Source organism: Notechis scutatus, chromosome 5 (assembly GCF_049901735.1).
Source record: "Notechis scutatus isolate UNSWTSFEM ecotype Mainland chromosome 5, rNotScu1.2, whole genome shotgun sequence".
NCBI classification, from domain to species: domain Eukaryota; kingdom Metazoa; phylum Chordata; class Lepidosauria; order Squamata; family Elapidae; genus Notechis; species Notechis scutatus.
Genome location: NC_142013.1, coordinates 72,095,322 through 72,110,112, shown reverse-complemented (window position 1 = coordinate 72,110,112; position 14,791 = coordinate 72,095,322). Strand labels below are relative to the sequence as shown.

The window sequence follows — 14,791 nt, the reverse complement described above, 5'->3', positions numbered from 1 at the left end:
TCCATGTGATATAAATTACTGGAATCTTCAACTAACATGACCAACTGTTTGAGAATTTTGGATGCTGAATCCCCAATAGGATCGGACAAATCAGGTCTATCTTCTACTTAAAATATGTATGGATAAATAACCATAAAAAGTGCCCCCATCGCATTTTATTATAATTGTTGGATGTTTTCTAAAGTCTCCTTTTCTACACTGTGTGCACAATTATTAGGCAAGTTGTATTTTGGATTAATTTTATTATTGAACAACTACAGTACTCTCAGTCAATCCAGAATGTTAATAAACCTCAACCTGAACGTTTAATAAAGTAAAAGCCATTTTTTTGGCTTTTTAAAGAGAATATCTATGCGTGCAACCATTAGTATGAAAAATTATTATGCAGCTAAATGAAAAATGAAAATTTGCCCATCTCACTCATTTATTTGGAACTGTTAAACTGAGGATAATAAACAAATACCTTAAAATGTACAAATAAACATTTCTGACATTTCAAAAACAAAAATCAGTGACCAATATATCCACCCTTCTTTTCAATAACAGTCATAAGCCTTCCATTCATGGAGTCTGTCGGTTTCTTGATCTGTTGACAATTAACCTTTTGTGCGGCAGCAACCACAGCCTCCCAGACACTGTTCAGACAGGTGTACTGTTTTCCTTCACCATAAATCTTCTGTTTAAGAAGGGTCCACAAGTTCTCAATAGGGTTTAGGTCAGGTGAGGAAGGGGGCCATGTCATTATTCTTTCATCTTCAAGGCCTTTACTGGCTAGCCATGCAGTGGAGTACTTCAATGCATGCAATGGAGCATTGTCCTGCATAAAAATCATAGTCTTCTTGAAAGGTGCACTTTTTCCTGTACCACTGCTTGAAGAAAGTGTCTTCTAAAAACTGGCAGTAGGTTTGGGAATTGGTTTTGAGTCCATCTTCAATCTGAAAAGGTCCAACTAGTTCATTTTTAATAATACCAGCCCATACCATATCCCACTCCCACCTTGTTGGCATCTGAGTTGAAGTGGAGCTCTGTACCCATTACTGATCCAGCCATGGCCCATCCATCTGGTCCATCAAAAATCACTCTCATCAGTCCATAAAAACCTTTGAAAAAAATATGTCTTCGGATATTTCTTGGCCCAGTCTTACCATTTCAACTTATGTATCTCATTCAGTGGTGGTCAGGTTTCAGCCTTCCTTACCTTGGCCATGTCTCTGAGCACGAAACACCTTGTACTCCAATTAGGTTGCAGTTCTGGAATATGACGGCGCTGGAGGATAATGGGTTCCTGGTAGCACTGACGAGATGATCCAATCTCTTAATGCAAAGCTTTATTAAGTACATCATTTCGGCACAGCATGAAAGCAAAACCAGCACTGGCTAATTCCTGTGCACTTCAGTATAATTAAATTATAGAATCCTCCCTCCCTCCTATTAGTGTAGGTCACATTGTCCAATTGTTACAATATTGTTATGAGATGTCTTGAAAGTCTGGCAAACACTTGCTAGAGTGACTTTGGTTCTCACAGTCTGACTGCTTGATATTTACAATTCACATTCCAATTCTCCCTTCCTTCCCCCCCATAGTTCATCGGGAAGCTGAGAATAGTAAAAGTGAAAGCAGCATAAGCACGTTTCGAAGTTTAACACCTACAGGGACAAGAAATTGTGTCACTCAAGGCTCCAGTCATTTTTGCAAAAATCCTTTGCAGGTAAAAACAGAATCTGGGAGAGTGCGGTGCATCCATCCGGGCCTGTGTTCTCTTTGGCAAAGGCTTTCTTAAGTCATTTGCTGAAGAGACCAAAGACCGGGAGAGGCACATGTGCTCCTCTGGGCTTCTGTTCCCACCAGTAAAGGCCTCTTCAAGCCTTAAAATTATTAAGGAAGCTTTTGACGAAGAGAATGGAGGCCCAGATGGATGCGTGTGCACCCCCCAGCCATCATTCTTGCCAGCAAATGGTGTAAGGAGGCCTTTGCCAAAGAGAACAGAAGTCCTGTGGGATGCCATGCTCCTTCGGGGCTCTGTTTTCATTGGCAAATGGCTTGAGGTAGCCTTTGCCAAAGGAAATGGAGGCCCAGAGGGATGCACGCGCCCCTCCTGGCCTCCATTCTCACTGGCAAAGGATTTTTGCAAATACGACAAAAGGCTTTGCAAACGGAGGGAAGGCTTTGGTGCTTCAGGTCTTCTTTCCATTTGCAAAGCCTTTTGCTGCTCTCGTCCAGGCCTCCATTTGCAGAAAACAGAGGCCTAAAATACTATGAGATCAGGCGAGATAAGTAGCACGAAATCTCAGGCTCCTGATCTCACATGATCTTGCAGTACTTTAGGCCTCCATTCGCTGCAAATGCACTTAAGACCTGAAGCATTGAATAGGCCAAGAATCTTTGCAAGTTGAGTACTCTACCCACAGGCCTAATACTTGTAGAAATTCAGCGGGTGAGGGGAGGAGATAAGCAAGGCGAATGTTGCAGAGCCTCTGTGGTCGTTCGTAAGTGTGAACAACTGCCGTGGTGCTACAACATTCATAATTTTGGGACTGTGTCGTAAGTATTTGGGAGGGGGTTAGGTCATAACTACGAACAGTCGTTAAGTGAATTGTTGTAACTCGGAAATTGCCTGTATAGAATTCTAAAAAAATCTTGTTAGGAAATACATATCTCCAGATATGTATAATTATAGTGAGTAAGCTGTGCTGTTGAGACTAATGTATCTCTGACAAGCACAGATGTTGGCTGAGTACGCTTTCAACTTTTGTTTTCTCCATAGTTTCAACAGGCTTTTAAAAACACTGGGTGCTTAACCATTGATTATTCTTCCTTACTGTGGAAAACAAATTGGATAGAACTAAACATGAAATAAAGTGCATGGCTCACAATAGCTATATCAGAAAATGAAAACAAGTAATTTGTGTTAGTAGTGAATATTTTGCAATGTCTTCTGTACAGTAAGCATCTATCACCAGGCAATTTACAATGCATATGAGATCTTTCATCTGTATGAAACTCCTAACTTTTTTTTAACCTACATTACCTTAAATTTTTAAAAATACTTTCCAATCATGGATTGTTGAAATGCATTTCATATTATGATAGCTGCTATATAAGAAGGAAAAAGATAACTAAAGACACCGGGGGGAAAAGGATTGTGTCAGTGGTGGGATTCAAATTTTTTTGCTACTGGTTTGGTGAGCATGGCTTGGTGGGTGTGGCAGGGGACGGATACTGTAAAATCTCCAGTCAGAGGTGGTATTTGTCGGTTCTCCGAACTACTCAAAATTTCCGCTACTGGTTCTCCAGAACTGGTCAAAACCTGCTGAATGCCATCTCTGGACCATGTAAACAAAGGGAAAAGTACAAGAAATTATCAGTAAACTTCATATAATGATAGATGATATTGTTTCCCTCCCAAATTCTTTTTTCTTTCCTGAGTATTAATTTTCTTCAAGGAATTGTGGCTTCCATGTGCAAAAACCTGAATCTGTTTCAAAATTCCAGTTTTATATGTGGAAAGCTACATTCTACTTATATAGAGAGACAACCAAACTAGATAATTTTCAATAAGCAGAAGTAAAATAATCACTGGGGACTGCAGATCAGTAGAACGGAAGGAATTTTCTGTATGATTCATTTGTAAATATACTGTGGTATTGCAAGTGAACTCTCAAAGGAAACATGAGAAGGAGTCGATGGTTTAATTTCTGCTTCTTGAGATACTGGTGATCATAAAATAGTATTTTATGAATCAAATAAATAGGACCAGCACAATGATGACTAATCTGTGAGCCTGAGAAAACCAATACACACAGTAGCAACTGGTCAGATGGTTCCAAGAACAACATTAAAAATCTTTTTTAAAAAGGACAGCACGTACGTATACAGGCACACAATTTATAATAGGAAAATTCAATCCATTTGGTCCTCAAATGAAATGTTTGAAAAGATGGGAGGAATTTTAAAAGTTTAACAGATCAATTTACTTATATTTACTTGATATTTTTCTTTCGTTAATATTTCCTACTGTAACTCTAGCAGAACCATTTTCAAGTATTTTTCCTCATTTTTTAGTGATATGGTTTCCTGCAGAATTTTGGTGACAAATTTAATGTCAAATAAAATGTCACCAACTGGGAAGTATTTGCAGACTATGGAAATGTTTGATAAATTAATTATGCTGATGCCTGTCTATATCCAGCCAAAGTATCACTAAAAATTATGAATGTATGTGCCATCCAACTAACTCCCCATGATTCTGGCCACAAGAAAAAAATTAAGAACAAGAAAAGTACTATAAAAAATGAAGAAGATGGCAAGGATGACAAAAATAGAAATGAAAAATAAATGCATGCACACAGTCCAAAGGGGCTTTCACCAGTGGTGGGATTCAATTTTTTTTACTACCAATTCTGTGGGCGTGGCTTGGTGGGCATGGCAGGGGAAGGATACTGTAAAATCTCCAGTCAGAGGTGGTATTTGCTGGTTCTCCGAACTACTCAAAATTTCCACTCCCAGAACCTTGTAGCAATAAAGAGCAACCATATAATATTACAGAAGGTATTTATTCTTGTATTATATTTCCATTTCTATTTAGAAGAATAGCAAACTCACTCCAACTTTTAGTTAGTTAACTTAGTTAATACTTTATTGTCATTGTACGTATATACACAGTATACACATCCAATGAAATTCATATAACACCCAGACCAGACCCAACACACACATACACATGATAATCCGCAAACTCACCCCCACCTGCCAAATTCCCCACCCACAAAAAAAACACAAGCACCCACACAACAGACCAAGTAATACTGTCCAACAGCTCACTGATGATGGTCCTTAAGTTCATTGTTAAGTGCAATTATATCTCTGGAATAAAAACTGTTCAGAAAACATGTGGTCCGAGTTTTTATTGTTCTGTATCTTCTGCCAGAAGGCAGCAGTTCACAAAAATTATAAGCAGGATGGGAAGAGTCTCTGAGAATGTTGTGCAACTTCCTCAAACAGTGTGATGCGAAGATGTCATCCAGGGCTGGTAGCTGGAGCCTGATGATATTCTGCGCAGTTTTAATGATTCTCTATAGAGCATTTTTGTCCGCTACAGAGCTGCTCCCGTACCATGCAAGAATGCTGTATGTCAGGACACTCTCAATGGTGCTGTGGTAGTAGGATAGAAATGGATGCTGAGATAGATTTAGAGTTAGAAGATTCCCCTCACTCTTTCATTGTTCAAATACAATTTTAGGATGTCAAAGAAGTAAATTGAAATAAATACACATCAAGATTAAAGTACTCATAAGTCTGTCTGGACCTTTATTCCAAAATTTAACTAAGAAGCAGTTACCCAGAGATATTCCAAGTTCTAATATTAAACTGCAATATGTATGGGACTTTTATCCTTAACTTTACAGGGATCATGATTTGTAACACTACAGACATAAATTTTCTGTAAAAGGGCTCATTTCTCAAAACACCATCCCCACAGAACTTATATCAACTACAACCTGGTAGCCTTTTGGATGATTCTGAAGACCTTATGATGCCACTGGAGATGGGGGTTGGGATATGTTGTGATGGTTGCTATCCATGCTGCTGTTTTGTATTTCCTGTGATATTAATGATATTTTATGTTTTAACTGCTCTGTTGGTCACAGAAGCTGAAAATACAGGTAGTCTTCGAGTTACAACCACAATTCAGCCCAACATTTCTGTTGCTAAGTGAGATAGTTGTTAAGTGAATTTTGCCCCATTTCACAACTTTCTTGCCACAGTTTTTAAGTGAATCACTGCAGTTGTCAATTTAGTAATATGGTTGTTAAGTGAATCTGGCTTCCCCACTGAGTTGGCTTGTCAGGAGGTCTGAAAAAGTGATCACATGACCCTGGGACACCGCAACCATCATGAGTCAGGTGCCAAGTGCCTGAATTTTGATCACATGGTCATGGGGATGCTGCAACGGTCATATGTGTGAAAAATGGTCATAAGTCATTTGTTTTCAGTGCCATTGTAGCTTTGAACAGTCATTAAATTAACAGTTTTAAGTCAAGGGATACCTGTAGTTAAATAAATGTAAGCAAGAAAAAAGAATTTTACTACATATGCCTATGCATCTGCTGCATAGACACGTAGTCCTCAACTTACAACAGTTCATTTAGTAACCTTCAAAGTTACAACAGCACTGAAAAAAAGTGACTTATGACTATTTTTATACTTACCAATGTTGCAGCAGCACCTGAATGGTCATGTGATCCAAATTAAAATGCTTGGCAACTCACTCATACTCATGACTGTGGCAATGTCCCAAAGTCATGTGATTCCCCTCTTGCAACCTTCTGACAAAGTCAATGGGGGAAACCAGATTCACTTGACAACCATGTTACTGGCAAGTGGTAGGATTCAATTTTTTTTTTTTTACTGCTGGTTCTGTGGCCTTGGTTTGGTGGGTGTGGCAGGAGAAGGATACTGTAAAATCTCCAGTCAGAGGTGGTATTTGTCAGTTCTCCAATGTCAACTAAAAAGATACTCCTTTGGTCTTTTTAGCTGCCAGAAAAAGGGAGTGGGGGGAAAAACAAGGCATTCTTGAAATGCCTAGATAATCACCTCAACAGCCCAAAGTTGTCAGAGCATAAGAAGGTTATTGGAGAGAATGATGGATGACTCTTGGAGATGGATGTGTCCCATTGGAGAAGTCACATCCAGGGGGTGGGGGAAAGACCAGGATCAAGGGGCAAATGTATGATGTGATTTAGTATTGGCTGCATCCAGCCACGCGCCAACATGGCAACCTCTAATAAATCAATTCACTTTTCTCTGAGATGTGGCTAGAGACTTTTGATTTGAATGAGGGTGGATTTGTTGGAGCCCTGACATCCGAACAAGTCAAAATTTCTGCTACCGGTTCTCCAGAACTGGTCAGAACCCGCTGAATACCACCTCTGGTTACTGGCCTAACAACTGCAGTGATTTACTTAACAACTGTGGCAAGAAAGTTTGTAAAATGGAGCAAAACTCACTTAACAAATGTCTTGCTTAGCAACATAAATTTTGGTCTCAAGTGTGGTTGTAGTCGAGGACTACCTGTACTCTTAGTGTATTTAATCCCTGTATGTTTCTGTAGAAAATACTTTATCTAAAACAAATGAAAAAGGCAATAGAACATCAAGAATATTGTATTCATTTCATGTGAAGGGAACAGATGAATATTTTCATACAACTCAGAAAAACAGAACACACACGCACATAAACACACACAGACATACTTATATATAGACAGAGAGGGGGGGGAGGAGTGATCTAAAGGATCCCCTAATTGAAATGTAGCCAGCTATAATGACCAATACTAATCTGATTTGACCATTATTGTGGCTCACAAAGGGTTTTTAATCCTGCCTAGCCAAACTGTACAGCTGAATAGGAAGAAAGAGGATTGCTTTTCTTTCAGAGTTTGTCTCCAGCTGTTCAAAAGAAGAAAGCACAGTTGAAACACAAACACAATTGTCTTTCTTTTCTTGGGTCAAATTGTACATAACAGTATCAGACAGTTAAAAATACATTCTTAACTTTTCTATTTCAAGGTAGCACCCAATGCTAACTTTTTCTTCAACAATGTACGTTTAACTATGATAGCTAGTATAGTGGAAGATCAACATCGTTATTATTTTTCTTACACAGTTATCATGTGGACTAGTTCAGTTAGTTTTGTATGCCATTCTGGAATTCATTATTTAGACAACATTTTAAATAAATAAACAAAATATAGTTAATTCACTGAAGTTCCCTTCTCAAAGTACTGTTTGAAAGCATGCATAATCTTTTCAGAAAAGGAGACATTATTCAAACAGCTGATGATCATTGTTGCTTTAGTATTTTCTAGCCATGTACTTTAAAATGGTAGGGAGAGAGAGAAATGGCCTCCTCATTTCCTTTTCTCTTATGAAAACCAGAGTGTCCTGCTGGTTGAGGACCTATTCAGTTCAGGAACTTTCATGCCAAAGAATCTGGCTTCGAGACTCTTTCCCATGCATGTAATAGGGTTCTCTCTGAAAATGGAATTGGGAAATTGAAAATAAGGAACATACAAGAAATTAATGAGTAGCCAGCTCCAACTGTTTTCTTGGCACAAAATCTTCCTACCACATCATAAGAGGAAAACAGAAGGAACCTTTTTCCCCCATCTCTGGCCATTGATTCCTAGAGGAAAAAATATCAGCAGGGAGTCACGCAAAAGGGTAAAATATAAAATCTGCAACTTCATCACCTCTCATTTCCATTTGTGTATATAACTTTTATAAGTGGCCTGTCATTACCCTATAAAAGGGATTGTTCTATATATTTAGTAGAGATGCCATCTCCCTTTTATTTATTTGTATTACGTTATTGCTTTCAACTCATTAACCTTCTCTCCAGCGATAATATAAGGAAGCTTGAGATAAAAGAGAAACAGACTGTCCCAAACAGACTGCTCAATAAACTCCCTGCTGAACCTTATTCTGGTTCTTCCCATATGGTCAAATGAATGAAAATGAAACTGGTTAACAGTTTTTCCTAGCATGCTGTTGCTCTTTAATGAGAAAGCATCACCCAGGAAGAAGATTGGAGCTCTTTCATTTACCTATTCCCACTATGCTGCTACAATTAAGCATCCAGATGGTTCTAATAGCTTTGTTTGTATTTGTTTGTTTGTTTGTTCGTTTGTTCATTCATTCATTCATTCATTCATTCATTATATATAGCCTAACCTGTAGAATTTTGAACATAATAGGATAATGATGTTTTAGCTGTCATTGCTAAGCTCACATGCTGTAACTGTAATACTTAGTTGGAGGCTAAACACTCTGAAATGTGCACTTCACCTGTGTCACTACATAAACACCTACTCATGAAAAAAAAAGCATTATTAGCATTGGGGTTTTTCCAGAATTTTTTTTCTTGAAACAGTAATAATGATGTTGGTTCTTAAACTGCAATCTTATGCATACATTCTTAGAAGCATACCTGAATAAATACAACAGAATACCAGAATAAATATGCACAGAATTGCATATTTGATAGTTTGACTAACCAGATAGTATTGGATATTACTGAATGGTCTTGCAAACTATCTCTTATGATAATGTAAGTGCTAGTTTTATGTAGCTCACTTAATAAGTGGCTCACTTCTATTCCACAACTACAAAAAGAAATACTACCCAAAAGTTGCTAAAAATAATCAATAAAGAATGAACAAAATAGATATAGCAATGAAAAAACATCTAAAAGCTATTACATGGCTTAAACTCTCTCTCTCTCTCTCTCTCTCTCTATATATATATATATATATATATATATATATATATATACACACACACACACACACACACACACACACACACATATATATGTTTTCTTAAGTTTTCGCGGGTATTTATATATATGTTATTCAGCTTTGTTCGGGTATTTTCCCACATCATTATAGTTGTGCTTTTAAAGTTGTGCTTTTAAAGAAAATACCCGAACAAAGCTGAATAGTATATATATATTTATATGTATATATGTATATATATGCCACAGTGTGTGTGTCGTTATTATATATATAATTCTAATTATATACTAACACACACACACACACACACATACACACACACTATTATAGGTTGTATTTTCTCAACCTTTTTCACCTGTGCCTACAACACTCCCATCAACCAAGTGTTTCTCCTATGGCTCCCTATCCAGCTCACATTACTGGATAAGGAAACGGGACAGTAACATTTCATTTTTTATTATAATAGTGTGTGTGTGTATTAATACTTAATTATATATATAATAGTGACACACACACACTGTGGCATATATATTGTGGCACTATTATATATATAATAGTGACACACACACACACACACATACACATGTGTCTATCTTGGGGCCCTTTGAAATATGCTAGGGACCCCAGTGGGTTCCTGGTTGAGAATCATTAGTTGAAAGCAATTATTCCTAGGCTGGTGACCTTAAGAGGTATTAGATATTGAACTTAGAATTGTGATCCAACACAAACAAATTCTGGGAGTTATAATCTCAAATATCCAGACAGCACAAGGGGAAAGTCATGGGCTACAAACAACATTAGCAAATGACGGTAATATACGAAACTTGATTTGATGCAATAAGACAATGCTAAAGGTATTTTGCTGAGCTCTTAAAGTTGGTTGGACATGTCATTTATGTACTGTAGTTATATACATCTAGTTATAATAGTCATGAGGACAAGCTTTATAATGCCTCAGGAATTGTGGCTGACTTTATCAGTCCCTGGGGACTGTTCTTGGATTGTTTCAAGGGACACAACTGTAATGCAGTAAGAATGGTGAGATGTTTTTAATTTCATTACAATGGGGTAAAGTTATTTGTCAAGAGAAAATGGTATACATTAGTCTGTTGCACATAAAAAGTAGAATTTAAACTAACAGTTTGAGGTGTCAGCTGATTTGATGCACACTAATAGTAGGACATAAGTGATAAATAGCAGAAAAAGTATCAGCATTTTACAAAGCTGTATTTTATGAAATTTCTTGCTGCCACCCCCCCAAGAAGTAATAATGTTAATTATAACATTATAAACTACGAAAAATTATTGTAAACAAACTATATGATACCAGTTCAGACAAGCTGTAAGTTGAATCCCAAATATGTTCAGATCTGACTTCTTTCAAATTCTGAACTTTGTAAATCTAAAACAGTCTACAAACAAGAAAGATTCCAGCTAAAGAATCTCAGATATCATTATCATCAACTAATAAATTCTGAGACAATGTTTTATTTTGCTCATTATGAGCAGGTTTAATTTATTATCATAATTGGCAACACACTCCAAAGTCTCTCAAAAAATTTCATTACAATGTTCACCATTAGATTCCCATTTCAAGAGATTTTATACATTTTGCTTTGTTCAAAGAAATATCTATAAACAAAACAGAACATCAATCCATCATTGAGTAACTTTGGGTAGACTATCTATAGAAATCTGAAGAATGATATACAACTTGGCTCTATGAACTATTCTTTTGCTATAATTCATATTTCAGATAGTTTGTAAGTCACTAGATTAACCCTAAATAAGCAAAATAAGTGTGACTTATTTTCTCTCTCCATTCCCAAACAAAGGAGCAAGCAGGCCTTAACAATGAATTCAAATCAGTTACCCCAACTATGAGCTGTTGATATTTCTTTGCTAACACACACACAAACACAGGAACATGAGCACCACAAACACACACACAACTTAAGTAGTGTCTGATTGTACATTAAAATTTTTAGCTGACTGCACAATTAAGGTAGGTGTGCCCTAAAGAACTTTTAGCATGTCTAATTTGTTCTATCCAAGAGATCTCTGAAATTCTTGACCATATCTGGAATAAATTAGCACATCTTTGCAATATTGTTCCACTGTAAATGCTAAGCTTCAGAGCAGCTATTGTAATAACTCAAATGGCTTTATATTAATATGAGAAAGAAAGATGTGGAATTTCATTTCAAGAGCTGTGATCCTATTCACTCAGGAACTCCAGGACTTTCAAAGATCAAGTTAACGCAGCACTTTTTCATCCAAGAAGGCTAAAAGAAGTACACAAATCCAGACAATTGACTTATAGTCAGCTATAAATGCCTAGTTCTGTTTGGTAGTCAAGGTTATTCTGAAGTACATCTGCCTTTAGTCTTAAATTTATTTGCCAGCTTTTTCCAGTTCTAACCAGATTAAAGGATGCAGTCCTAACTTTCTAAAAAAGACATGGACAAAAAGCAGAAGCAATGTGGTGCTGAAATAATCAGGAGAGTCGTCAAACTCAAGTATAGAGACCATCTAGTTTAAATTTACTGCCTTTTCACCAAGACTGCTTTATGGGCTCAATCTCTATGGGCTCCATTTAGGATATATGATTCTACTGATGCAAGAAAATCTGCAGCAAATAAAGGTACAGTGGAACTAGACTTCCACAGACTTAAGGGGAGAAAGAGCTTTCTTGACAACTGGGTGTTCTCCTATTGTACAAACCTTCACTGGGTGCTTCAGCAATCTCTTCGCTATTCCAGCAACCTCTTCGGTATTCTTCCACTATGTTTCTAATACCAATGCCAAAGAGAAAATCCTTGCAATCTCTTTCCATGGTCAGAGAGGCCCCTTTTCCCCTCCGCAGAAAAAAACGCCCAACGCAGCGCCAAACAAGACAGCTCTTTTGAACATGTGCAGAGTGCCTCTCCTATTTCAGCCGAACCAAGCCAAAAGATGTCTCGCCAAGCCGGGTAAATAAAGAGCCAGGAAGCCCGATCGTTCTGTAACATGCATTATATCGTGGTCAAGGTACCCACGTGGGGGCTATTACGCTTCGTTTCCCAACCAAAGTTACCACCAGGCAAGGAAGAAATTAACGGTGAATGAGGAGACGGAGAACTTTAGGGTTGTTTCTTTTTTTTTTTTTTTTTTTTTTGGGGGGGACGGAGACGGAGGAGGAAAGCCCAACCGCAGCTGCGGTGCTCTACTCACCCATAGTCTCTCACAGGCGGATAGATGGCTCGGCTGAGGGGGAGGGCGGCGATGTGGAGTTGCTTTGCGAGGTCGACTTTCTCGGCTTCGGAAAGGAGACGGCAGGAGCCCAGCGTAGTCGAAGAATCAGCGCTCGAAGTCCGAGCCCTCTTCGGCTGGGTCCCTCCCTCGGCGGCCACAGCCAAAGAGGCGGCGCCTGCGCTGAGCAGCCACCGAGGAGAAGGCGGCCGGGGTGTGATGGCTATTAGTGTCTCTTTTCGCGCCTTTGTGAGAGGATGGGACGCGGGAGCTGCTGCTGCTGCTGCGCTGCCGTTTGTGGTAACTTCCCCTGAGTTACCCGGGTTCCGAGGAAGCGCAAAAGGGTTAGAAGGGCGCCTCTTCTAGTGCACCAGAAGCCAAAACTGGTTCGGGAGAGCTGTGTCGAGAGGGGGCCCTTAGATCTGCCCTTTCAGACCGCCGTCAGCACCCCTCCGAAGGGCGAGCCTAGGTTTCTGTCATGTGTTTAGTCAACGAAGATTAAAGAAGCCAAAATATTCATAATGAAAGCCATATGAATGGATGAATGAATGAACTTCAAACGTGAAGTTCAGGAGACTGCATCCCAAATCACAAAAGCAAATGATATGTTACAGCTGATCCTATCCGCCAGCAATTGTGATTTTAAAATGTGTATTGAGCGATTCCATGGGTCTGTGTAATAAATCGTGGCTTTCCATATTTAAACCATGGCTTTCAGAATGTGTGAACAGAGTCTCAAAACAGATTCAATAGCACATTGTGTGCTTAACTATGGAGAAGCCACCACTGAACAGGTTCATGCAACATGCAAAAATAGAACTAAATGTGTCATTTAGGTTAGTATAATAGTGTGCTAAAGTTCAACATCCAGTAAGAGAACAAAGGATTCTAAGTCAACCACTGGCTAAAGGGTTGGTGTTGCCAAAAGAACTTTGGATTCCTGGACCATGGTCTGCACTATTTTCATCATGGGCTTTTGGCAAGGGATGGGCTGCACCTCATAAAAACTGGGAAGAATGTTTTTGGAAAATGATTGACTCAACGTATCAGGAGGGCCTTAAACTAAAACTGAGAGGGGGGAGGATGACCAATCTTTAGGATCTGCAGGACCTAATTCAAAGCAAAAACCTCTAGAAAACAAATCAAATAATGAGGTAAGGAGGGATAGGAAGGAAGACAAACTTAGACACCCAATAGGAGACATAGGAAGCATACTCAGAGTCAGACATAAAGATCTCAAATGCCTATATACAAATGCAAAAAAATTGGGGAACAAACAGGGTGAACTTTAATTATTAATACATGAAGGTAGATATGATATAGTTGGAGTAACAGAAACTTGGTGGGATGAAACCCATGACAAATATGCTCGTAGAAGAATGTAAACTGTGATGACCTGGGGCGTGGCAGAAAGGCAACACAGTCAGATAATCAGTAGGAGTTCCTTTATTAGCTCCAATTTTACCTTCTGGCCTGGAGAAAAACTCTCCCAGGAACAACCTTTGGCTGCAGAGAATCAAATCCAAAACATGGTAAACAAAAACTGTAATTATAAGTCCAGTCAAGTCAAGATGAAGTAATTAGTCCGGCAGGGCAAGATAAGAAATTCCAGATGTGAAGGAATGGCAGTAATTCAACCCGGTTGGGAGGATGCCAGGAATGCAGATAACCAAAGTCAATACAAGATAAACTCTTTGTTCCTAGCAGATGCTGCACTCAGTTGACTTGTCTTTCTCTAGTGTTTGGTTAAGAAAAAAAAAATGAAGTGTCTGCACTCTCACTTAACTTTTCCAGCCGTGTTACCAGAAAACTCAGATGTGTAGGTCTTCCTTAAATTAGATGCTAGTTAGAGAGAAAACATTAATGTGACCAACCCAGTGCAGGTATCCCAGTTAAGTGAGACCTATTAAGAGATACTGATGAGACTTGTTTCGTTATTTTGAAAGAAGATACTGAAAAGATTTACTTCATGCTATTCAATTCCTCTCTAATCTCTTATTCTCCCCCACCCTATCCCCGATAGTCTCTGTTGCTATTGTGAATTGTCAAAGAGTAATATTTCAACTGCAAATTTAGGATTAGAATTATTTCAAAATCTCAAAAGAAAAAGGGAGACATTGGCGCATTGAAAATGTAATCCACTGACTCAGCATTTCACTGTGAACACTCACTAGTTTACTATAGTATTTCAGGATTGATTAAACTGGATATATAAATCTGAAGAGCAGCTGGAAACTCATATTTTGACTCTTTGTGTATGCAAA

At 38.4% G+C, this 14,791-nt stretch overlaps 1 protein-coding gene across 6 annotated transcripts in view; it reads right to left on the bottom strand.

Moving 5' to 3' along the window:
• The window catches only part of GPM6B (glycoprotein M6B), a 118,485-nt gene extending 105,476 nt beyond the window's left edge, over nucleotides 1-13,009 (bottom strand). For 2 of the 6 annotated variants that reach the window (XM_087967011.1, XM_087967007.1), the window contains exon 1: nucleotides 12,510-12,894. In XM_087967011.1, the coding sequence (XP_087823137.1) occupies nucleotides 12,510-12,513 (4 nt within the window). In that variant the 5' untranslated portion in view covers nucleotides 12,514-12,894. Of the gene's footprint in view, nucleotides 1-12,020; nucleotides 12,148-12,509 lie in introns of those variants that run through there. The other 4 variants (XM_087967012.1, XM_087967008.1, XM_026666931.2 and 1 more) reach the window with 3 other exon arrangements.
• Between the last annotated feature and the right edge of the window lie 1,782 nt (nucleotides 13,010-14,791).